The sequence below is a fragment of the Sapajus apella genome, unplaced genomic scaffold (genome assembly GCF_009761245.1).
Source record: "Sapajus apella isolate SASKATOON/1434 unplaced genomic scaffold, GSC_monkey_1.0 scaffold94, whole genome shotgun sequence".
NCBI lineage: Eukaryota > Metazoa > Chordata > Mammalia > Primates > Cebidae > Sapajus > Sapajus apella.
Genome location: NW_022437034.1, coordinates 4,414,528 through 4,438,761, shown reverse-complemented (window position 1 = coordinate 4,438,761; position 24,234 = coordinate 4,414,528). Strand labels below are relative to the sequence as shown.

At 40.3% G+C, this 24,234-nt stretch overlaps 2 protein-coding genes across 10 annotated transcripts in view; one reads left to right on the top strand and one right to left on the bottom strand.

Moving 5' to 3' along the window:
• The window catches only part of FAM149B1 (family with sequence similarity 149 member B1), a 57,935-nt gene extending 44,621 nt beyond the window's left edge, over positions 1-13,314 (bottom strand). For 3 of the 8 annotated variants that reach the window (XM_032256348.1, XM_032256349.1, XM_032256352.1), the window contains exons 1-3: positions 13,055-13,267; positions 6,904-7,008; positions 3,561-3,690 (exon numbers count right to left, since the gene is read on the bottom strand). In XM_032256348.1, coding sequence (XP_032112239.1) covers positions 3,561-3,690; positions 6,904-7,008; positions 13,055-13,101 — 282 coding nt within the window. In that variant the 5' untranslated portion in view covers positions 13,102-13,267. Of the gene's footprint in view, positions 1-3,560; positions 3,691-6,903; positions 7,009-12,865; positions 12,958-13,054 lie in introns of those variants that run through there. The other 5 variants (XM_032256351.1, XM_032256347.1, XM_032256353.1 and 2 more) reach the window with 5 other exon arrangements.
• Positions 13,260-24,234, top strand: part of ECD (ecdysoneless cell cycle regulator) — a 32,974-nt gene continuing 21,999 nt past the window's right edge. The window contains exons 1-3 of one of the 2 annotated variants that reach the window (XM_032256345.1): positions 13,260-13,552; positions 18,169-18,386; positions 21,571-21,688. In XM_032256345.1, coding sequence (XP_032112236.1) covers positions 13,350-13,552; positions 18,169-18,386; positions 21,571-21,688 — 539 coding nt within the window. In that variant the 5' untranslated portion in view covers positions 13,260-13,349. Of the gene's footprint in view, positions 13,553-13,581; positions 13,752-18,168; positions 18,387-21,570; positions 21,689-24,234 lie in introns of those variants that run through there. The other variant, XM_032256346.1, reaches the window with a different exon arrangement.

Sequence of the window (24,234 nt, the reverse complement as noted above, 5' to 3'; positions counted from 1 at the left end):
AGAAACTATAAGAAGAGACAAATAAAATCACTATATAATGATAAAGGGGGGTCGATTCAGCAAGAGGATATAAAAATTTTAAATATATATTCACCCAACATTCCAGCACCCATCTATATAGAGGAAATATTATGAGAGCTAAAGAGAGGTATAGGTCCCAATACAGTAAGAGTTGGGGACTTCAACACCCCACTTTCAGCATTGGACAGATTTTCCAGACAAAATCAAGAAAGAAACATCAGACTTAATCTGCACTATAGACCAAATGGATCTAACACTTTTATAGGACATTTCATCCAACAGCTGCAGAATACACATTCTTTTCCTCAGCACATGGATCATTCTCAAGGATGGACCATATGTTAGGTCACAACACAAGTCTTAAGACCAAAAAAACTGAAATAATATCAAGGATCTTCTCTGACCACAATAGAACAAAACTAGAAATTAATAACAAGGAATTTTGAAAGCTATATGAACACATGGAAATTAAACAGTATCCTCCTAAATGACCAGTGGGCCAATGAAGAAATTAAGGAGACTGAAAAATTTCTTGAAACAAATGATAACAGAAACACAACATACCCAAACCTGTGGGAAACAGCAAAAGCAGTACTGGGGGAAATTTATAGCTGTAAGTGCCTACATCAAAAGAGGAAAAACTTCAAATAAGCAATCTAACAATACATCTTAAAGAATTAGAAAAGCAAGAGAAAACCAAACCCAAAATTAATCGAAGAAAAGAAATAATAAAGATCAGGGTAAAAATGAATAAAATTTATGATTACCAGAGGCTGGGAAGGGTAGTGGGGGGTGAGGATTGGGCAGATAGGGTGGTTACTGGGTACAAAAAAAAATAGAAAGAATGAATAAGACCTACTATTTAATAGCACAAAGGGTGACTACTATAGTCAATAATAAATTGTACATTTTAAAATAACTAAAAGAGTGTAATTGGATTGTTTGTAATTCAAAGGATAAATGCTTTAAGGGATGGATTTTTTTTTTAAGCCATGAAAAAGAATATCATAACATTTCATTTTTCTAAAGATAAAATCCTGACTAGTGAAGAAATGAAGGTCAAAAGTTAGATGGTTATATGTGAATATATTTTAAAAACATGTTAGACTGGTTTTTATGCCAAAAGGAAAGCAAGGAAATGGGAAACGTATGTATGACATTTTTAAGTAATAAAGAGCTACTAATCATAATATAGAGAGAGCTAATGGAAATATATAGTCAGTATACTAAATCTTCCTGATGAGGTATCTAATTATTAATTAATTCCCTTAGAATACAATTTAAATTCTTTATCATGGCCCGCAGAGCCCTACATGATCTAGTTCCACCTATGTCTCTGAACTCATTTGTGCTTTTCTCCCCCCGGTTTTCCATCATCCAGCCACCCTGACCTTTTATCAGTTGCAGGAATACACTGAACACTTTCCCTTGGAAACACGAAGCTCTTCTTCTCCTCGGGCTTTTGCATATGCTGCTGATTACCTGTCTGGAAACTCTTTTCCTCACACTTCACATGGCTAGCTCTTCCATCTTCAAGTCTCAGTTCTACCTTACCTGAGATCCCTATCTAAAGTGAATCCCCCTTATAGTGTTCTATTTTAGCACCCTGTCATCTTTCTTAGAGCACTTATCACCTTTTGTATTTTATTACTTTTGTCAATCTCCCTCATTAGATTATTGAATCATGTAAGTCTCACTCGCCCCATATTCCCAAGGCCAAGTACGGGCAAAACAACCATGCTTAATAAATATTTGTTGAATGAAGGAAAAAAAATGTGACAACCCAAATATTAGATAATAAGGGAAAGCTCCAGGCCGGGCACGGTGGCTCTTTGGGAGACAGCACTTTGGGAGACCGAGGCAGGCGGATCACAGGATCAGGAGTTGGAGACCAGCCTGACCAACATGGTAAAACCCTGTCTCTACTAAAAATACAAAAATTAGCCAGGCATGGTGGTGGGTGCCTATAATCCCACCTACTCAGGAGGCTGAGGCGGGAGAATTGCTTGAACCCAGGAGGCGGAGCTTACAGTAAGTCGAGATCACAACACTGCACTCCAGCCTGGGTGACAAAGCAAGACTCCGTCTCAAAAAAAAAAAAAAAAAAAGGGGAAAGCTCCAATTGTGATATATTAAAACAAGAAAATATATAACATTCAGATTGACCATCATGTCATCTATATGACATGATGGTAAATAAAAAAAAATTGGCCACAAAATACTATGTACATTTATCATACAACTACATATGGAAATGTATGTATACATTCAAAATGATTAGAAAATAACTCAGGCTAATATAAATAGATTTTAACAATTAGCAGGCTTTTTTTTTTTTTTTAAAAAAAAAACAGGTTTCTGGCTGGGTGCCGTGGCCCATGCCTGTAATCTCAGCACATTTCGAGGATGAGGTGGGAGAACTGCTTGAGGTCAGGAGTTCCAAATCCCACCTCTTTAAAAAATAATAATAATGATATCTTATGAGATCTGATGGAAATAAAAGCAAAAAAAAAAAAAAAAAATAGCAGAGTGTGGTGGTATATACCTGTGGTCCCAGCTACTCAGGAAGCTGAGGCAAGAGGATGGCTTGAGCCCCAGAATTTGAGGCTGCAGTAAGCTATGATTGTGCCACTGCACTCCAGCCTGGGTGACACAGCAAGAAAGGAAAGGAAAGAAAAGAAAAGGGGAGGGGCGGGAGGGGAGAGGGGAGGGGGGAGAAGGGAGAAGGGAGGGTCCTAACAATATTATATAAAGTCGGTATTGTGGAAAAGTGTTTATAAAATGATATTAGGTGAAAAAATACAGCATATTACATGTATATCATGATTATAACTAAGCCAAATTAAATACAGATTGAAAAATGATATAGAAATAAAAATGTCTATTGCTTCAAGGTGATAAAATTATGCATAACAATTGTCTTTTAAAATTTTTTAGGGTTGTTGGTCTTTTAAAAATAATATTTTATAATGGGAAACAGCCAAAAATAAATAAGTAAAAATCACTCATTATCTCATCACCTAATTAATAACCACTGAACAATATTTTGAGTAAATATTCTTGGTCCTTTCCTCTATATATATATATAGGCAAGAATATATATAAAACAAAATTAGAGTGACACTACATGTACGATTTTTAACCTGATTGTTTTCATTTGCCAATATATCATAAACTTTCCCAGCATAGGCTTAATAATAAGCTTCCAAAAACATTTTAAACAACAAGGTAACATTAATGGTGAAGACATATATTAGTGGACTGGGCATGGCAAAAGGAATAGACTCAGAGCCCAAATCAATACTAACCTGCAACTGTTTAAGTTGAATACTAAGCATGTCTAAGGCTCAACTACTATATCAATAAAACAAAGCAAACATTGAAAGAAGATGAGGACTGATGCTTCTTTACAGCTATTATGAAGTATAATAAATGTAAAGAAACAATGCAGGAGAGTGAAGGAATGAAATACATTGACAAATCCTAACTCCCAGAATCGTCTCCCAAGCACTGCATCAGACTGGTAACATACAACTCACACCATATCCCCAGGAGAAGTCCGAGCTGCCTTCAGTAGATATCCCTGCGCCTGCATAACTTGGAAAAGTAGACCGTGAATTCCCAGTGTCGGATGATGTAAAAGGTGATTCTCTTGTGATGTCAGACTCACTAAAGGTACAATTTAGGAGGAGGAGAGGAAAAAGAAAGTTTTTCATATGTCCTCAAGTTTCTGTATCATTAACCATGCAGCAACTTATCAGGTGATAAACGTGTACAAATACATTCACATAGGTAAAAATAAATGAAGAATTGGAAATTTGAGCATCATGGAAGAGTCCTAATTCCTATAGAATTAATGGCAGTCATTCCAAATAATTCTAGTCATAGTTTACCATGAATATTTCAACATCCCACCTACAACATACCCTTTTTTTTTTTTTTTTTTGGAGACGGAATCTCATGCTGTTGCCCAGGCTGGAGTACAGTGGTACAATCTTGACTCACTGCAACCTCTGCCTCCTGGATTCAAGTGATTCTCCTGCCTCAGTCTCCAAACTAGCTGGGACTACAAGCATGCACCACCACGCCTGTATTGGTGAAACCATCCCCTACCCCTACCACACAGTCCATGGAAAAATTATCTTCTAAAAAACTGGTCCCTGGTGACAAAAAGGTTGGGGACTGCTGCTATAAGATATACTATTATCAGGTAATAGCTGTCACAGGAGCTAATTAGCTCTCACAGGAAGTAATTTTTGTATTTTAGTAGAGAAGGGGTTTTACCATGTTGCAAGGGCTGGTCTTGAACTCCTGAGCTCAGATAATCCAACCACCCACCTCAGCCTTCCAAAATGCTAGGATTTACACGTGTGAGCCACCGTCCCCAGCGTATAACGTACTCTTGACAACTAAAGACATTTCAGAAATGTTAACAGTAGTATCTGAACTTGTATAGCACTATTTATTTAACTACCTATCTAAGAGCTTGCTCTATCTATCTATCTATCTATCTATCTATCTATCTATCTATCTATCTAATCTATTTTGAGCTGGAGTCTCGCTCTGTCACCAGGCTGGAGTGCAGTGGCACAATCTCGGCTCACTGCAAACTACGACTCCTGGGTTCAGGCGATTTTCCTGCCTCAGCTTCCTGAGTAGCTGGGACTACAGGCACATGACACCATGCCCAGCTAATTTTATATTTTTAGTAGAGACGGGGTTTCACCATGTTAGCCAGGATGGTCTCAATCTCCTGATCTTGTGATCCGCCCACCTTGGCCTCCCAAAGTGCTGAGATTATAGGTGTGAGGCCTGGCCAGCACTTGTTATTTTTTTTGAGATGGGGTTTCTCTCTGGCACCCAGGCTGGAATGCAGTGGTGTGATCTCAGCTCAGGGCAGCCTCTGCTTCCTGGGTTCAAGTGATCTTCCCACTTCAGCTTCCCAAGTAGCTGGGACTACAGATGCATGCCACCATGCCCAGCTAATTTTGTTTGTATGTTTGTTTTTGTTTTTTGAAATGGAGTCTCACTCTGTTGCCCACGCTGGAGTGCAGTGGTGTGATATTGGCTCACTGCAACCTCCTCCTCCCAGGTTCAAGTGATTCTCCTGCCTCAGCCTCCCGGGTAGCTGAGACTACAGGTGTGCGCCACTACACCTGGCTACTTTTTGTATTTTTAGTAGACAAAGGGTTTTGCCATGTTGGCCAGGCTGGTATTGAACTCCTGACCTCAAGTGATCTGCCCACCTCAGCCTCCCAAAGTGCTGGGACTACAGGCATGAGCCAACGTGCCCAGCTTTCTTTTTCTATTTGTGGTAGAGATGGAGTTTTGCCATGTTGCCCAGGCTGGTCTTGAACTCGAGCTCAAGCAATCCACCTGCCTCGGGCTCCCAAAGTACTGGGACTACAGGTGTGAGCCACCATGCCCAGCCTATGATTATATAATTTTTAAAAATCACATATTGCATCTCAGACACGAACTGAAGTTCTAAGAGACTGAAGAACTATCTTCCCTGTTGTATTACATAAAATAACTACAGCTAATATTTATGCATCATTTTTTTAATAGAGCAAGCATTGTGCCAAGTTTTATATACATTATCTCATTAATATTTGCAACATCCTATAAGACAGGGGTCCCCAACCCTGGGGTTACATGTTGGTCTGTGGCCTGTTAGGAACCGTGGCCGTTAGGAGGTGAGTGGCTGGTGAGTGCGTGAAGCTTCATCTGTATTTACAGCAGCTCCCCAGAGCTCACGTTACCACCTGAGATCTGCCTTCTGTCAGATCAGTGGTGCATTAAATTCTCAAAGGAGCACGAACTGCGAATGCAAGGGGTCTAGGTTGCGCATTCCTTATGGGAATCTAATGCCTGATCATCTGTCACTGTCTTCCATCATCCCTGGATGGAACTGTCTGGTTGCAGGAAACAAGCTCAAGGCTCCCACTGATCCTATATTATGTCAAGTTGTATAATTATCTCATTATATAGTACAATGTAAAAAATAATAAAGTGTATAATAAATGTAATACACTTGAATCATCCTGAAACCATCTCCTACCCCTACCACACAGTCCATGGAAAAATTATCTTCCAAAAAACTGGTCCCTGGTGGCAAAAAGGTTGGGGACTGCTGCTATAAGATATACTATTATCAGGTAAGTAATTTGCCCAATGTCACTCAGCTCATAAGTTACAGGACCAGGATTACAAATCAGATGTCAGACTCCTCCCGAGTCCATGTTCTTTTTTATTTATGTTATTTTATTGTTTGTTTTTTATAATCTTGCTCTTTCTGATATTTATTTATTAATGTTTTTTCTTGAGACAAGGTCTTGCTCTTTCACCCAGGCTGGAGTATAGTGGTGCAAAAACAGCTTACTGCAGCCTTGACCTTCTGGGCTCAAGCAGTCCTCCCATATCACTTCCCTAGTAGCTGAGACCACAGGTGTGGTGCACATCATGGTACCATGCTTGGCTGTGGGGTTGTTTTTTTTTTTTTGGTAGCAATGAAATTTGCTGTGTTGCCCATGCTCGTCTTAAACTTCTGGGCTCAAATGATCCTCCCACCTCTTGGCCTCCCATAGTGCTGGGATTATAAGTACTGAACTCCATGTTCTGTTTGTTTGTTTTCACTCTAATCCCACAGCATATTAGCCATGTTCTTAACTATTTTATAATACTACTTCTCAAAGGTTATGAAAATACCTATGATGCTGTCATTAGCTGTTTCAGAATGAAAACTAACTGGTACTGAAAACATGGCAAAAATTCTTATTTTGTTTTCATTAGCACAAGGCTTGATACCAACCCTAAGCCAAAAAACAAAACATTTGCCATAAGGACGTGCAATAAGTAAACAAGTATGCTTTGTGTTATTACCTTTGGGAACTTGTGTCTTTCTCATGGCTGTCACTGGTGGGGGAAATTTCCTCCAGCTTCTCTGGAGGGGGATGATGGTTAAGAGCATGTTTTGTTATTCCTTTCCTATGAAAGACAAAACAAAGTTATATTTCCCGTATAAAAATACATACAATTCAATAATTTAATCTAGAAGTTAGTCACCTACTTCCTCTGCTCTGGAACTGCGATTTTTGACATGGTAGCCACCCCATTTAAAATGTGTCTAGTCAGAATTGTGTTTTAAGTGTAAAACACATTGGATTTCAAGAAGAATGTGCAATACCTAATTATATTATCTTGATTACATATTAAAATGATAATATTTTGGATATATTGGGTTAAATATATTCTTAAAATTAGTTTCACTACAAATTGAAAATATAGTAGATATCACCACACACCAATTAGAACAGCTAAAATTAAAAATAATGATAATACAAAATGCAGGCATGGATGTGGAGAAACAAGATATCTCATATATTATTGCTGGCAGGAATGTCAAACGGTACAGCCATTCCGGAATAGTTTGACAGTTTCTAATAAAACTAAACATATGCATTTACCCAGAGCCCTAGCAGTTGCATTCTTGGGCATTATGCCTAGCTAGAGAAATGAAAACTTACTTTCACACAAAAATCTGCATACAAATGTTCACAGTAGCTTTATTTACAATTGAAAAAATAACTGAAAACAACTTAAATGTCCTTTAACATTTATATATCCAACTAATGGAATATTATTCAGCAATAAAAAGGAATAAACTATTGATACATGCAGCTACTTAGATGGATCTAAAGAGCGCCACAATTTTTAGTGTAAAAAGCCAAAGCCAATAGAAAAACATTAAATACTACAGTTGACCTTGAACAACACAGGCTTAAATTGTGAGTCCATTTATATACTCCTTCCTTCCTTCCTTCCTTCCTTCCTTTCCTTCCTTCCCCCTCCCTCCTTTCCTTCCTTTTCCCTCCCCCCCCCCACCCCGTCCCTCCCTCCCTCCCTCCCTCCCTTCCTCCCTTCCTTCCTTCCTTCCTTGTGCAGGTCATGCAGGTTTGTTGCATAGGTGCATATTATATCCAGCATTTCTCCCCATGTTATCCCTCCCTACCCTTCCCACCCCGCTCTGTCCCTCCCCTATACAGCTCTTTTTCAATAAATATATTGAAACATTTTTTGGAGATTTGCAACAATTTGAAGAAACTCAACAGATGAACCATGTAACCTAGAAATATCTAAAAAAATTTAAGAAAAAGATATGTCATGAATGCATAAAATATGTGTAGCTACTAGTCTATTTTTGTGTTGACTATTTATGTTATTGGTAATGCTTCCAGTGAACAGTAGGCTATTAGTAGTTAAGTTCTGGGGGAGTCAGAAGTTAAACGTGGATGTTTTACTGTGCAGGGGGTTGATGCCCCTAACCCCTGCATTGTTTAAGGGCCATTTATATAATGCTATATTGGATAAAACTATAGTGGTAGAGAACAGATTAATGGTTGCCAGGGATAGAGACAAGTGGATATAACTATAAAGAGGGATACACGATGAAGTTCCTTGATGGTGATGAAACAGCTCTCTGTCTTGATTTATAGTTGTATTTGCAGCAATGTATAAATGGGACCAAATTGCATAGAAAGAACCAGGTACACACATACACACACACAGGAGTGGATGTAAAAACTGGCTAAGTCTGTAGGTCTAGTTAACAGTATTGTACCAATGTCAGTTTCCTGCCTTTGAAATTATACCACAGTTAGCTAAGATGTCATCATTGGGGGAAGCTGAGTAAAGGGTTCATGGGACTCTTAGTACTGTTTTTACAACTTCCTGTGAGTCTATAATTATTTCAAAATAAAAAGGTTAAAAATTTTTTTTTGAGATGAGGTCTTGCTGTATCGTCTAAGCTGGAGTATAGTGGTGTGGTCATAGCTCACTGCAGCCTTGACCTGGGCTCAAGGGATCCTTCTGTCTCAGCCTCCTGAGTAGCTGAGACTACAGGTGCTCACCACCACACCTGGCTAGTTATTTATTTTTTTTTTTTTTTTTTTTTAGAGATTGGGGTCTTGCTGTGTTGCTCAAGCTGGTCTCTAACTCCTGGCCTCAAATGATCCTCCCACCTCAGCTTCCCAAAGTACTGGGATTTGAGGCATGAGACACTGCACTCAGCCTATTTCACCTTTGTTTTTTAATGTGACCACCTGAAAATTTTAAATTACATATGTGAATTATATCATTTTTATTGAATATTGTCGCTCTAGAGATTCCAATGTGTGCACTGGATTAAGCTATGGGGTCACTTATTATGTGTTCCAGTCCTAGTAATCTACAGTAGACTTTCCTTCTCATAAAATTCTGTAGTCAAATAAATTTAGGAACTGTGATAGGTTAAACAAAGTTACACAGGTTTCTTTATAAGATGTCTTCCAGGTCTTTAATAAGAAATGTGTATCATAAATCTCAAATATTCTTATTTCAAAGGAAACTAAGGAACAGAGGGATTAAGTAACCTGCTTAAGTTCATATGGTTAGTAAGTGATGAAGCCCGGTTTCAAATCCTAGTAGTCTGGCTCTCAGAGGAAGGCCTCTCAAGGAAATAAAGAGTTTGAGATTTTAGTGAATTGTACCATTGTTCTACATAAAGATAAACCTAAGAGCCCAGTCAGTGGAGCTTGCACTTCAAATTATTTCTCAAATTGTAGAGATCAGTTTATGCAGACTTATCTGTATGTCTCTCATTCAGGAATCCTACCAGAAAGAGCTTGTTTTTAAGAAATTTGTAAGGATCAGAAATACAAATTCGAGCTATGAAATAGAGACTTAAGACATTTTTTTAAGTCTGCCAGGGAAATCTATGAATTGACAATTAGATAACAAAGAAATATCATTAAATTTAATAACAGCATTATGACTACATACAAAAATGTCCATAATTTTTAGAGATGCATGACATGTATAGGAATGAAATGACAGTATCTGCGGTTTTGCTTTCCTTATTTCACAGAGAGACACAGAGAAGTTAAGAAAGCATAAGGACAATAGATGAAGCAAATACATTAACTTTGATAACTGTTGAAGTGGGGTGACAGGTAGTTCATTATACTATTCTCTATATGTTTACATTTGAAATTTTTCATTTAAAAATGTTAAGCTCTATGATGAAAATCATTCCTTTCTCAAATTCTTTTCAACAATTATAATTTGTATTAGGTAGAAAACTAAAGTTATTACTTCAAAGCAGGTTATCATTATTATAACATCTAAAGTAAAAATTGCTTTGAATTTGCTCCCATTTAGATACACTTTACCTTCATTATTCACTTCATCGTGACTCCAGCTACAGAAGCATCTTTTGGGCCTTATAGAGAGTATCAAATCAATAATCAAGAACAAGTAGGCCAGGTGCAGTGGCTCACATCTCTAATCCTAGAACTTTGGGAGGCCAAGGCAGGCAGATCGCTTGAGTCCAGCAGTTCGAGAGCAGCCTGGGGTGAAACCCCATCTCTACTAAAAATATAAAAATTAGCTGGGCATGGTGGTGTGTACCTGTGGTCCCTGTACTTGGGAAGCTGAGGTGGGAGAATTGCTTGAACCTGGGAAGTGGAGGTTGCAGGTGAGCCAAGATTGCACCACTGCGCTCCAACCTGTACAACAGAGATTCAGTCTCAAAAAAAACAAAAAACCGAAAAACTGGTATAACTATGCTAGTTAATATTTCTGGCCCAATAAATGCCTATCATTTTTTTCGTATTTTTTTTTAACTTTCAGAATGGTTGGAATTAATTATAAAAGCAGATTTTTAACTAAACCTCAGTCACTTTATTGGGAAATGACTGTTTCTTCTCAATTTTTTTAAAAAAAATAGTAACAACACATTCCAAATCTAAGAGATAACTGTTTCTTCTTCCTACTTCCTAAAGAGTTTACTAGGAACTAAATTGCTACCATGTAGAGCTCCTATTCCTTAATAGTAAGCTTCTAAAAGGCAAAGAGAGATTTTAGACTTACTTTCTTTGTATGCCTATTGTATCCCAAGTAAAAGTGAGAAGGGACAAGGAAAATACCATTTATTGAGGAGGTTTATGTGTCAAACCCCACATCATCGTTTTATTTTTATTTATTTATTTATTTATTTTTGAGACAGAGTCTCGCTCTGTCACCAGTTGCCAGGCTGGAGTGCAGTGGTGCAATCTTGGCTCACTGCAACCTCCGCCTCCTGGGTTCAAGCAATTCTCCTACCTCAGCCTTCCAAGTAGCTGGGACTACAGGTGTGCCATCACGCCCAGCTAATTTTTGTATTTTTTTTAGTACAGACGAGGTTTCACCATGTTGGCCAGGATGGTCTCAATCTCTTGACCTCATGATCTGCCTGCCTCGGCCTCCCAAAGTGCTGGTATTACAAGCATGAGCCACCATGCCCGGCCCCTTTTTTAAATTTTTTTGAGACAGAGTCTTGCTCTGTTGCCCAGACTGGAGTGCAGTGGCATGATCTTGGCTCACTGCAACCTTTGCCTCCCTGGTTCAAGCAATTCTCATGCCTCGGCCTCCCAAGTAGCTGAGATTACAGGTGTGTGCCACCATGCCCAGCTAAGTTTTTTTGCATTTTTAATAAAGACAGGGTTTCACCATTGTTGCCAGGCTGGTCTTGAACCCCTGAGCTCAGGCAATCCGCCCACCTTGGCCTCCCAAAGTGCTAGGATTACAGGCGTGGGCCACAGCACCTGGCCCACACTATAATTTTAAATAAGCTTTTAGGTAAGGTCTTATTCCTATATTACAAAAATGAAGCCTCAGTGATGTAGTAATTTGCCTAAAAGTCACATGACTAGAAGACAGCCTAGCCAGAAACCCAAGAATGACTCAAAATATCATGCTTGCAATTATTATGTATAGTTAATATTTAATTAATAAATTATGGTTGCTAAAATTACATAGCTCAATGAAGGAAAAAAAATTGGAATTTGGGGTTAAAGGCCAAGCTCAACTCCTGACTTTTTTGGCTATAGATTCTTAAAATGTGTAACATTTCTGATATAATTTCATCTTCTGAAAGACTGAAGATAATCATGCCCATTTTACAGAGTTGTTAAGATCAAAAAGTGAAGTGGGCTGGGCATGGTGGCTCACACCAGCACTTTGGAAGGCTGAGGTGGGAGAATTGCTTGAGTACAGGAGTTTGAGACCAGCCTGGGCAACATAGTGATACTCTGTCTCTACCAAAAAAAAAAAAAATTTTTTTTTTAATTAGCCAGTTGTGGTGGCATGCACCTGCAGTCCCAGCTACTTGGGAGGCTACATTGTGAAGATCACCTGAGCCCACGGGTGGAAGCTGCAGTGAGCAAGGATTGCACCATTGCCTTCCAGCCTGGACAAACATAGCGAGACCCTGTTTCAAAAAAAAGTGAAAGCCCTTTTGGAAGTGTAAAGCATTAATAAATATATGATACTCATTGCTTTCTAAATTATTATACAACACTTCAGTCAGGGTAGGAGGTGGATCTTTTAAGTCAGAAATATTTGCTCTCTAAAGTCTCAAAAACAAAACTGATCTTTATGGATTCTGGTGCTTAATTGCAAAGGTGGTGAGGCAGTATGCGTGATGGTTATGACCACAGGCTTCAGAATCAGATTGACATCAGGTTTTTACCTCTTAGATCTACCACCTTCAAGCTGGGTGATCTTTGGCATGCTTAGTCTTTAAATCAGGGATCTTTATCTGTAAAATATGCAATATAATAGTCCTAATCTGATATCCTTGTTGATAGGATTAAGTAAGCAAATGCACGTAAATAGCTTTGCACCGTGCCAAGTGAGCACTTTACTGGAGCACTCAGCTATTAATAACTTCTCGAGCTGACCATGGCCATTGGCAATGGGACCTGAAGCACTGCGGAAACTACAAATGATTCAGGAGACCCAGTGCTTGAGTTCAGGAATTACAGACCGAGGGCGACACGCCCTCAGCTGGAGATGGAGGAAGAAGGGACAGCATCCAGGAGGGCTGAGAGGAGGGAATTCCGAAGAAAAATCTCTCCCCAGCCCTAGGAAAGGAAAGGAGCGAAGGACTGGTAAAGGAGGGTCCCCAGAGCGCCCGCGGCCCGCCCCGGCTGGGGTGGCTGAGCAGTCCACTCACAGCTCCAAGCTCTGTGGCACCGCCTTCCGAGTGTATCTGGAGATCATCCTCCTCCTCCTCCTCCTCCTCAGCCGCGGCCGGGGCGGGCACGCCAGGGTGGGGGCCTCCGGGCCTGGCCCTCCCGCCGGCTCCGGCCCGGCCCCCTCCCACCACCTACCGGCCCCGTCTCGCCCCGTCGCCTAGACTCCGATCCGCCACCTCCCCAGGGTCCCCACCTCTCCAGTCCTCCGACCTCCCTGCTCTCCCGCAAGAGCGGAAGTGACGAAGGCACTCGGGCACCCGCCGACGCACAGCAATGACAACACCCAAGCTTCCGGGGACTGAGCGGGCTTCAAACTCTCCCAGGATTTCCGCTGGCCCCAGGTCGCGGTTGGACGTCGGGACAGAGCCTGATCCAGGCTTCGGCGGCCGGTGGCAGCTCTCGATCAGCTCTCTCAGTCGGAAAGGCGGCAAAAGAAAGGTGCCACAGCAGAGACACGCAGGAGCTGCCCTAGAACCGTAAGAGTAATTGGCTTCATTTTGTTAGACGGCAGGAGGGAGCGTAGACTGAGTAAAGAGCACTAGACTCCAAATCAAGCCCCTGCTGAGTGGTCGCTCCTCTATCTGTGCTCCGGGTTTTCTCATATGTACAGTAAGGCATTCGCCTGAGTGATCGTAGAGTCCCTTCTATTTCTGACATCAAATTCTGCATCATGAGGTGTGCTTGGAGTTATAGGGTGGGTGGGTAGAATTACTGTCTGTCCCTCTGGGTTGAAAGGCAAAATGATGATTTGGTCAGACTGTGGTGAGTGGGTGTCTGGTTAGAAGAAGCACATTCCTCCCATAGAAACCTGAGTAGGGGCAAGATTGGAATCATTGTGTTAGGGTGGTCCATCCAGCGCAGTTCCTTCCTTTACCGAGCATCGCCTGGAAGCAAGAATAAACTAGTGCTCTTATTTGTAAGGAAAGCCCTTAGAAAATTAAGAGAAATACCAATGACATTCTTCAAAGTACCAATGACATTCCATCAAAATACCAATGACATTCTTCACAGTCATAGAAAAAAATGATCCTATTTTTTTTTTTTTTTTTTTTTTTTTTTGAGAGGGCCTTTCACTCTTGTTGACCAGGCTGGAGTGCTATAGCACGATCTTAGCTCACCGCAACCTCCGCCTGCTGGGTTCAAGCAGTTCTCCTGCCTCAGCCTCCCAGGTAGCTGGGATTACAGGCATGCGCTGCCACATCTGGCTAATTTTGTACTTTTTTTTTTTTTTTAGTAGGGACGGGGTTTCTCCATGTTGGTCAGGCTGTTCTCAAACTGCTGACTGCAGGTGATCTGCCTGCCTCAGCCTCCCAAAGCGCTGGGATTACAGGCATGAGCCGCCATGCCTGGCCCAATCCTAAAATTTATATGGAACCACAAAATAACCAAAATAGCCAAAGCTATCCTCGGGGCGGTGGGGGGGGGGGGGAAATACTGGAAGAATCACATTACCTGACTTCAGATTATACTATGGAGCCATAGTACCCAAAACAGCATGGCACTGGCATAAAAACAGACATATAGACCAATGGAACAGAATAGAGAACCCAGAAACAAATCCATATGTCTACAGTGAATACAGTGAATTCATTTTCCACAAAGGTGCCAAGAACATACCCTGGGGAAAAGATAGTCTCTTCAATAAATGTTACTGGGAGAACTGATACCCATATGCAGAAGAATGAAACCAGACCCACTATCTCTCACTGTATACAAAAATCAAATTAAAATGAATTAAAGACATATCTAAGCCCTCAAACTATGAAACTACTAAAAGGAAATATTGGGGAAACTCTCCAGGACATTGGATTGGGCAAAGATTTCTTGAGTAATACCCCACAAATAGAGATAGCCAAAGCAAAAATGACCAAATGGGAGCACATCAAGTTAAAAAGCTTCTGCACAGCAAAGGAAACAATCAACAAAGTGAAGAGACAACACACAGAATGGGAGCAAATATTTGCAAACTACCCGTCTGACAAGAGATTAATAACCAAAATATATAAGGAGCTCAAACAGCTCTAGGAAGCAATCTAATAATCTGATTAAAAATTGGACAAAAACTCTGAATAGACATTTCTCAAAGAAGACATAAAAATGGCAGAGGCCGGGCGCAGTGGCTGAAGCCTGTAATCCCAGCACTTTGGGAGGCCAAGGTGGGTGGATCACGAGGTCAAGAGATCGAGACCATCCTGGTCAACATGGTGAAACCTCGTCTCTACTAAAAATACAAAAAATTAGCTGGGCATGGTGGCGCGTGCCTGTAATCCTAGCTACTCGGGGTGCTGAGGCAGGAGAATTGCCTGAACCCTGGAGGCGGAGGTTGCGGTGAGCCGAGATCATGCCATTGCACTCCAGCCTGGGTGACATGAGTGAAACTCCGTCTCAAAAAAAAAAAAAAAAAAAAATGGCAGACAGGTTTATGAAAAGGTGCTCATGTCTTTGATCATCAGAGAAATGCAAATGAAAACTATAATAAGACAGCATCTCACCCCAGTGAAAATGGCTGTTCTGTAAGACAGATAATAACAAGTGCTGACTAGGATTTGGAGAAAACACTGTTGGTGGGAATGTAAATTAGTGCAGTCACTATGGAGAACAATTTTGGAGATTCCTCAAGAAACTAAGAATAGAGCTACTATACGATCCAGGAATCCCATTGCTTGGTATTTACCCAAAAGAAAGGAAATCAGTATATCAAAGAGATATCTGCACTCCCATGTTTATTGCAGCACTGTTCACAATAGCCAAGATTTGGAAGCAACCTAAGTGTCTATCAACAAGTAAGCGAATGAAGAAAATGTGGTACACACACACAATGGAGTACTTTTCAGCCGTAAACAAAATGAGATTCTGTCATTTGTAACAACATGGATGGAACTGGAGATCATTATGTTAAGTGAAATAAGCCTGGCACAGAAAGATAAACTTTAAATGTCCTCATTAATTTATAGGAGCTAAAAATTAAATCAGTTGAACTCATGGAGATAGCAGGTAGAAGGATGGTTACCAGACTGGGAAGGGTTGCAGAGGGCTGGTGGGGGAGTGATATGGTTAAGGGGCACAAAAAAATAGAGTGAATGAAAACTAGTATTTAGTAGCACAACAGGGTGACTACAGTAAATAATTTAATTGTACATTTAAAAATAACTAAAAGTTCTGATGAGAGCATATCCTGGCTATAAACGTTTTTTTAATGAAAATAAAAGTGTATAATTAGATTGTAACACAATGGATAAATGCTTAAGATGATGGATATCTCATTTACCCTGATGTGATTGTTATACATTATATACATGTTTCAAAATACCTCATGTACCCATAAATATATACACCTACTTTTTCCCCTTAAAAATTAAAAAAAAAAAGAAAAGAAAGATATATCTACCATCCCATGAGATTTGAAAAAGGGGCAAATTTAGGGCAGAGGTAAGATGACAGGACACGAATGTTTTGTAGTTCTGAATTCCTCTACACTATGCAATGTTCATAAAAGAGAAGGGATTACATTCTGCAGAGCAAAAGAGATTATTCTTTAGAGTTGAACAAAATTTTAAAGCAGGGAGAGATTTTAGAGATGGTAGATAACTTATCCTAAATTAAAGAAAAAAAACCCAGAAAAAGAAAGTGAAGTGTCTACAGTGGCACAGCTAATTAGTGGCAGAACTGGGGGTTTTGATGGCATGTAAACAGGGGATGTCAGTGCAGTGTCTCTTGAAGTATGTTACACATACCACTCCTAGTACAAGGGCAAACATTGAAAATTTCATTGTTCATTTGCAAAACAGGAAAACTATAAAAAATAAAGATGTTATTCTTACATACTTATTAATTGGGGAATGTGATATGGGTTTCTATTCACTGTATTATATCAAGGTTTCCTTTGAACATAATTTTAAAGATAAAGTTTTAAGTGTAAAGGGTCATTAATAATGTTAGACCAGGTACGGTGACTCATGCCTGTAATCCCAGCACTTTGGGAGACCAAGGCAGGACTACTTGAGCTCAGGAGTTCAGGACCAGCCTGGGCAACTGGCAACACTTTGCCCCTACTAAAAATACAAAAAAAATTAGCTGGACGTGGTGGCACGTGCCTGTGGTCCCAGCTACTTGGGAAGCTGAGGTGGGAGGATGGCTGAGTCCAAGCAGTAGAGGTTGCAGTGAGCTGTGATCATGCCACTGCACTCCAGCCTGGGTAACAGAGAAAGACCCTGTCTCAATAAATAAATAAATAAAGTTGGCCGGGCACAGTGGCTTATGCCTCTAATCACCCTAGCTCAATAAATAAATAAAGTTGACCGGGCGAGGAGACTCATGCCTATAATCACAGCACTTTGGGAGGCCGAGGCAGGCGGATCACTTGAGGTCAGGAGTTCAAGACCAGCCTGGCCAACATGATGAAACCTGTCTCTAACAAAAATTAGTTGGACGTGGTGGCATATGCCTGCAATCACAGCTACTTGGGAGGCTGAGGCAGGAGAATTGCTTGAGCCCGGGAGGCAGAGGCTGCAGTGAGCCGAGATGGAGCCATTTGCACTCCAGCCTGGGCAACAAGAGCAAAACTCTGTCTCAAAAAATAATAAAGTTTTAAAAAATTAAATAAATATTACTGTAGGTGGTGTCATGGTCAAGGCAAAAACCATGATGATGGTATGTGCCTAACTAAATCTTATTTTTTTTATTTTTATTTTTTTGACATGGAGTCTTTCTCTGATGCGCAGGCTGGAGGGCAGCGGCATGATCTCGGTTCACTGCAACCTCTGCCTCCTAGGTTCAAGTGATTCTCCTGCCTCAGCCTCCCGAGTAGCTGGGATCATAGGCATTTGCCACCACACCCAGCTAATTTTTTGCATTTTTAGTAGAGACAGGGTTTCACTGTGTTGGCCAGGCTGGTCTCAAAACTCCTGACCTCCAGTGATCTGCTTCCCCTCGGCCTCCCAGAGTGCTAGGATTACATGCATGAACCACTGTGCCTGGCCTAACTAAATTTTAGAAAACAATGTTCATAGAGTCCTCTAAAAAAGAGTTCAGAGAATGTGATGTTACTTCTGCATTGTTCTATGTGGTTTGTATTTTGGAACTTTAAATGTAGTTTTCAAAGAAGAATGGAAGAATCTGTGAAGCTTGCTATGGTGGAAGACACTGTGGAGTACCACCTGTTCCTGATACCAGATGAATCAAGGGACCCAGAAAAACACAAAGAGGTTCTTCAGAAGTATATTGAGAGAATAATGACCCAGTTTGCACCTATGCTGGTCTCCTACATCTGGCAGAATCAGCCTTTCAATCTCAAATATAAACCTGGGAAAGGTAAGGCTCTTTTACTTGTTTTGATTAATGTGACTTTTAATGTTATCCTGACAGCAGTGATGTGTAATAGTCCACACTTCATTCAGTACTGTCAGGAAGAGATTAATACACTAAACTTGTTAGATAAGTGATACTTGTCTATATTCAGTTAGCCTTAAACTTAAAGCTCTTTAAAAAAACAAAAGTAATTAAAGCTTTCTAAATTTGCCTTAGGAATTATCATACACTAAACATTATTAAACTCATGGCTATTCTTTTGAACTTTCGTTACTATACTATGCCATAATGTATCTAAGTATACTAAACAGTATCAGGCATCTGGCTTTAATTCTCATTCCTTTTGGTGTTACTCAGTATTCCTTATTTTGTTAATGTGTTTAGTAGGCTGCCTTGTTTCATATAGCTGTTTTGGTGAGGATCTGAGTGTCTCTGCTGGGCTTATAAAGATAAATAATTGGGCTTTATGACTATTATTTGCCACTCAGGAGCATTTTGAGGTTTCTTCATTGCTCTCCTGTGTTGTTGATGCTTGAGATCTGACCTCTGGCAAAATATGACACTCTGCCCTATTACAAGAAGAACCCAGGATTATACAGAAAAATGTTCCCCCAAACTAGGAGGGAGCTGAAAGACCAAAGAATGACTCAGACAGGTCTATCTTGGCAAGTAGATGAGTTTATTAGGACTTACATACAGGACACTCCTGGGCAGCAGCAGGACAGCTCTAGAAATCGGCCCTACCTTCCGTCTCTAAGCTGCTTGTCAGCTAATTTTTTGGCTCTTTGCCTACTGTGTATATGCAGACACTGTTTTCCTTGGTATGTTCCCAGCTATGCCCTGAGATGTTTGTGTTCTCAGGACCTGCTCCTCTGTTGGGCACCATGGCTTTGGCTTGCCAGATGGCCTTCAAACTTTAAGCAGCAGACATACACCCTTAAGTAGCCTGGTGGGAAACTGGTCACACTACAGTCCTATCATTTCTTATGGTTTTATGAAAATTAATCATGGGTAGGTGACCAAGGCTCTACTCACACTGTGACTTCTGTGAGGTCTTATTTGGGATCAGGAGCCTGGCATCTTGTGATGCCATCACAAGATACCCCCCATGTATACATAACAAGTGTACATCACTGTGATACTCTCAGTTTAGTGCTTATCTGCTATTTTTTGGCTAGCATTGCTACATATCTTCTCTACTGTTAATTTTGTTGAACTCTTATTCATTGAAATACATATGATATTTATTGGCAAGAACACTGTCACGCTGGTGCAGCACATCCAAAACCAACCCTTTATCTGTTCTCTAGAAAGCCATTTTTATCCTATGTTTTCTTATCTTGTTTAATGGCATTGCCATCCACCCAGTTATCCAAGCTAGTCAATAATTCAGAATCATAATCAGTTCCTCACTTCACCATGTTTGGTCAGATGCTAAATCCTTAATGCTTCGAAAATATGACCCCTTTTCCACATCTGTTTGGCTTCAGCGTAGGCCCTCTTTATCTCTACATCTGGAAAACAACAATAACCTCCTAACTTACCTCTCTGTTTCCAGTCTTTGTAGTTCCTCACACTGTTGCCAGTTACCTTTGTAAAACACAAATTTGATTGTGTCACTCTCCTGCTTAATATCCTTCAATAGTTCCCATTGCTTCAGGATGAAGTTTAAATTGAAGTCTAATATAGACAAAAATAGATACTTTAATTGGAGTTTTCTAGTTGAAGAAACTTGAGATCTGGGGTGGGGAGAAGAGGGGTTGATTGGGCTGTTCTTCCTGTTGTTTGCCATGGCAGTTCTTGAGACACTCTGTAATGTACTTGTTTGACCTTCATTCTGTTAATGTGGGATGTTACTGTACATTGATTTTCAGGTATTGAACCATCCTTGCATCCCAGGAATAAATCCCGCTTGGCCGTGGTTAACCATCTATTTAATGTGCTGCTGAATTCAGATTGCTGATATTTTGTTAAGGATTTCTGCATTGACATTCATCAGGGATATTGGTCTACAGTTTTCTGATATTGTCTTTGGTTTTGATATTAGGGTCATGCTGGCCTCAGAAGGAATTTGGGAATTCCCTCCCCTTCATTTTTTTGGAAGATTTTGACGAGGATTGGTGTCAAATTCTTTAAATGTTTGGTAGATTTCCCCAGTGAAGCCAGCTTTTCTTTACTAGGAGCTTTTGGATTATTTATTCAATCTCCTTACTAGTTATAGATCTGTTCAGATTTTTCTGTTTCTCATGATCCAGTCTTGATAGGTCGTGTGTTTTTAGGAATTTGTCCATTTCTTCTACATTATCAAATTTATTGGCATGCCATCGTTCATAGAATTATCTTATCCTTCTTATTTCTGTGACATAGGTTGTATTGTCCCCTCTTTCATTTCCGATTTTAGTTATTTGAGTATTCGCTCTTATTCCTGGTTAATCAAGTTAATAGTTTGTCAATCTTTAAAAAAAAAAAACGAATCAGTTGTTTTGTTTTTCTGGTCTCTATTTCATTTATCTCTGCTGTAATGTTTATTATTTACTTCCTTATGCTAGGTTTGGGTTTAGTTTAGTTTTGTTTAGTTTTGTTTTTTTCCCTAATTCTTTAGGGTATAGGTTGTTGATTTCAGATCTTTCACAACTACAAACTTCCTCCTTAGCACTGCTTTCCCTGAATCCCTTAAGTTTTGATATGATGTGTGTTCATTTTCATTTGTCCCAAGATATTTTCTAATCTCCCTGTGATTTCTTCCAAGAGTGTGTTGTTTAGTTTCCATGTATTTGTGAATAGTGCACATGTTCCATCTCTATCCAAATTTGGTCCATCCAAATCTAGCGTTCTGGTATTCCCAGAATACTCTATACGTACATACTTTATACACTATGCCTCTGTGCCTTTGCACATACTTTTCCATTTTTCTGGACAAACATAGCACAGATATCTCCTTTATACTCACATAGCCCTTACTGCATACCCCTGTTCTAGAGTTCTTTGTCTTGTTTTGAGATCATTTGTTTATCTGGTTTTACCCTGAGCTCCTCAGGAGTAGGCTTCTTGTTCAGGATTGCAACCCTGGCTCCCTAGTACTTAGAGCAGTCAGTCAATGAATGTTTACTCAATTGAATGATTATGTGCATTTTATTTGCAGTAACAAATTTATCTGGTTACATGGTTGCTTTTCTCTTGTTTTTAGGAGGTGTTCCTGCTCATATGTTTGGCATGACAAAGTTTGGGGATAATATTGAGGATGAATGGTTTATTGTTTATGTCATAAAGCAGATTACAAAGGAATTTCCGGAGTTAGTAGCAAGGTATTGTAATTATTTTAATTATTCTAAAGGAATTCTATTACTGAAATAAAGCGACTACATTTTTATCTGTTTAGTGATTTATTTTTCTCCTAGTCTGCTGGAAATTGTACAGATTTGGGACAGATTTTTAATAGTATCTGTGCTTTCTTTTCTTTTCTTTTCTTTTTTTGAGATGTAGTCTAGCTTTGTCACCCAGGATGGAATGCAGTGGTGTGATCATGGCTCACTGCAACCTCTGCCTCACAGGTTCAAGTGATTCTCCTGCTTCAGCCTCGTGACTAGTTAGGATTACAGGCATGCACCACCACACCTAGCTAATTTTGTATATTTAGTAGAGATGGGGTTTCACCATGTTGACCAGGCTGGTCTCGAACCCCTGACCTCAGGTGATCCACCTTCCTTGGCTTCCCAAAGTGCTGGGATTACAGTTTTCTTTTCTCTTGTGACTTCCTTTTCTTGAGAACGAAAGTACTATCGAAGAGTTCAACTTCCAAAAGATTTCAAACAAAACCTAGGGTTCTACTGCTCTGGCTTCCCAGAAGTAATCACCATTAAATTCCTTGTGGATCTTTGGAAAATAAAATTCCATTCATACACATATATATTTCTCATATTTTAAGTACGTATGCCTCTACTAGACCATAGCTATACTTTTTGAGAAATCATACACAGAAACAATTTAAAGAGAAGTCAGTGAACAATTGTGTAGGAAGCAAAGTAGGTAACACTGCATTAAAAATGGGACTTGAGGTAGGGTGCGGTGGCTTACACCTGTAATCCCAGCACTTTGGGAGGCCGAGGCAGGAGAATCGCTTGAACCTGGGAGGCAGAGGTTGCGGTGAGCCGAGATTGCGCCATTGCACTCCAGCCTGGGCAACAAGAGTGAAATTCCATCTCAAAAAGAAAAAAAAAAAGATAGGGTCTTACTATTTTGCCCACGCTGGACTTGAACTCCTGGGCTCAAGCCATCCTCCTGCCTCAGTCTCCCAAGTATCCGGTACTACAGGCACATGCCACTGTGCTTTATTTAATTTTTTTGAGACAGAGTTTCACTCTGTTGCCCAGACTGGACTGCAATGGAGCAATCTTGGTTCACTGCAACCCCAGCCTCCCAGGCTTAAGTGATTCTCCTACGTCATCCTCCCGAGTAGCTGGGGCTACAGACATGCACCACCACACTTGCCTAATTTTTGTGTTTTTTGTGGAGACAAGGTTTCACCATGTCCCTACTTTGGGAGGCCATCTCTACTTTGGGAGGCCGAGGCAGGCGGATAACAAGGTCAAGAGATCGAGACCATCCTGCCAACATGGTGAAACCCCATCTCTACTAAAAATACAAAAATTAGCTGGGCGTGGTGGCGCACGCCTGTAGTTCCAGCTACTCGGGAGACTAAGGGAGGAGAATCACTTGAACCCGGGAGGTGGAGGTTGCAGTGAGCCAGATCGCACCACTGCACTCCAGCCTGGCGACAGAGTGAGACTCCGTCTCAAAACTAACTAACTAAATAAAATAAAAACGGAACTTTTTTCTATAAGTACCAAGTATTGCCAGCAGAGGGCGTCCCGCCCACTTATATTTTGTCCTAGTTTTCCTAGTCAGCACCCAAATTCTGATCTTTTTTTTCTTTCTTCAGGGAGTCCAGAACGGAATAAATTCTGATATTTTTTTACCCACCCCAACCTCTTTCCCAGCAGAACAAAAGAGAAGGGGGAAAAAAAAAAAACCTTTGAAAACTTATTATTTAAATTTTAAATATACATTAAAATAGAAAGAATGAACCCACATGTTCCCATTACCCAGCTTTAACAATCACCAACTCATGGTCATTATTATTTTGTCTGTAGCTGTCATTTGATCCTTAAATACTTCAGGATGTAAATCAAAGAGATAACTCATTTTATTTTTATCTTTAAATAAATTTATTTAAAACTTTTAAATGTTTTAAATTTATTTATTTATTTACTTTTTTAAAGACAGGGTCTTAGGCTGGGCGCCATGGGTCATGCCTGTAATCCCAACACTTTGGGAGGCCAAGGCAGACGGATCACCAGAGGTCGGGAGTTCAAGATCAGCCTGACAAACATGGAGAAACCCCATCTCTATTAAAAATACAAAATTAGCTGAGCATAGTGGCACATGCCTGTAATCCCAGCTTCTCAGGAGGCTGAGGCAGGAGAATCACTTGAACCTGGGAGGCAGAGGTTGCAGTGAGCCGAGATCACGTCATTGCACTCCAGCCTGAGCAGCAAGAGTGAAATTCCATCTCAAAAAAAAGACAGGGTCTTGCTGTTTTGCCCAGGCTGTACTTGAATTCCTGAGCCACCCTCCTGCCTCAGTCTCCCAAGTATCTGGTACTAGAGGCACATGCCACTGTGCTCTATGTATTTTATGTTTTTGAGACAGAGTCTCACTCTGCAGTGGAATGATACTGGCTCACTGCAACCCCTGCCTCCCAGGCTCCAGTGATTCTTATGCCTCATCCTCCCAAGTAGCTGGGGCAACAGGCGTGCACCACCACACCTGCCTGATTTTTGTTTTTTTTTTT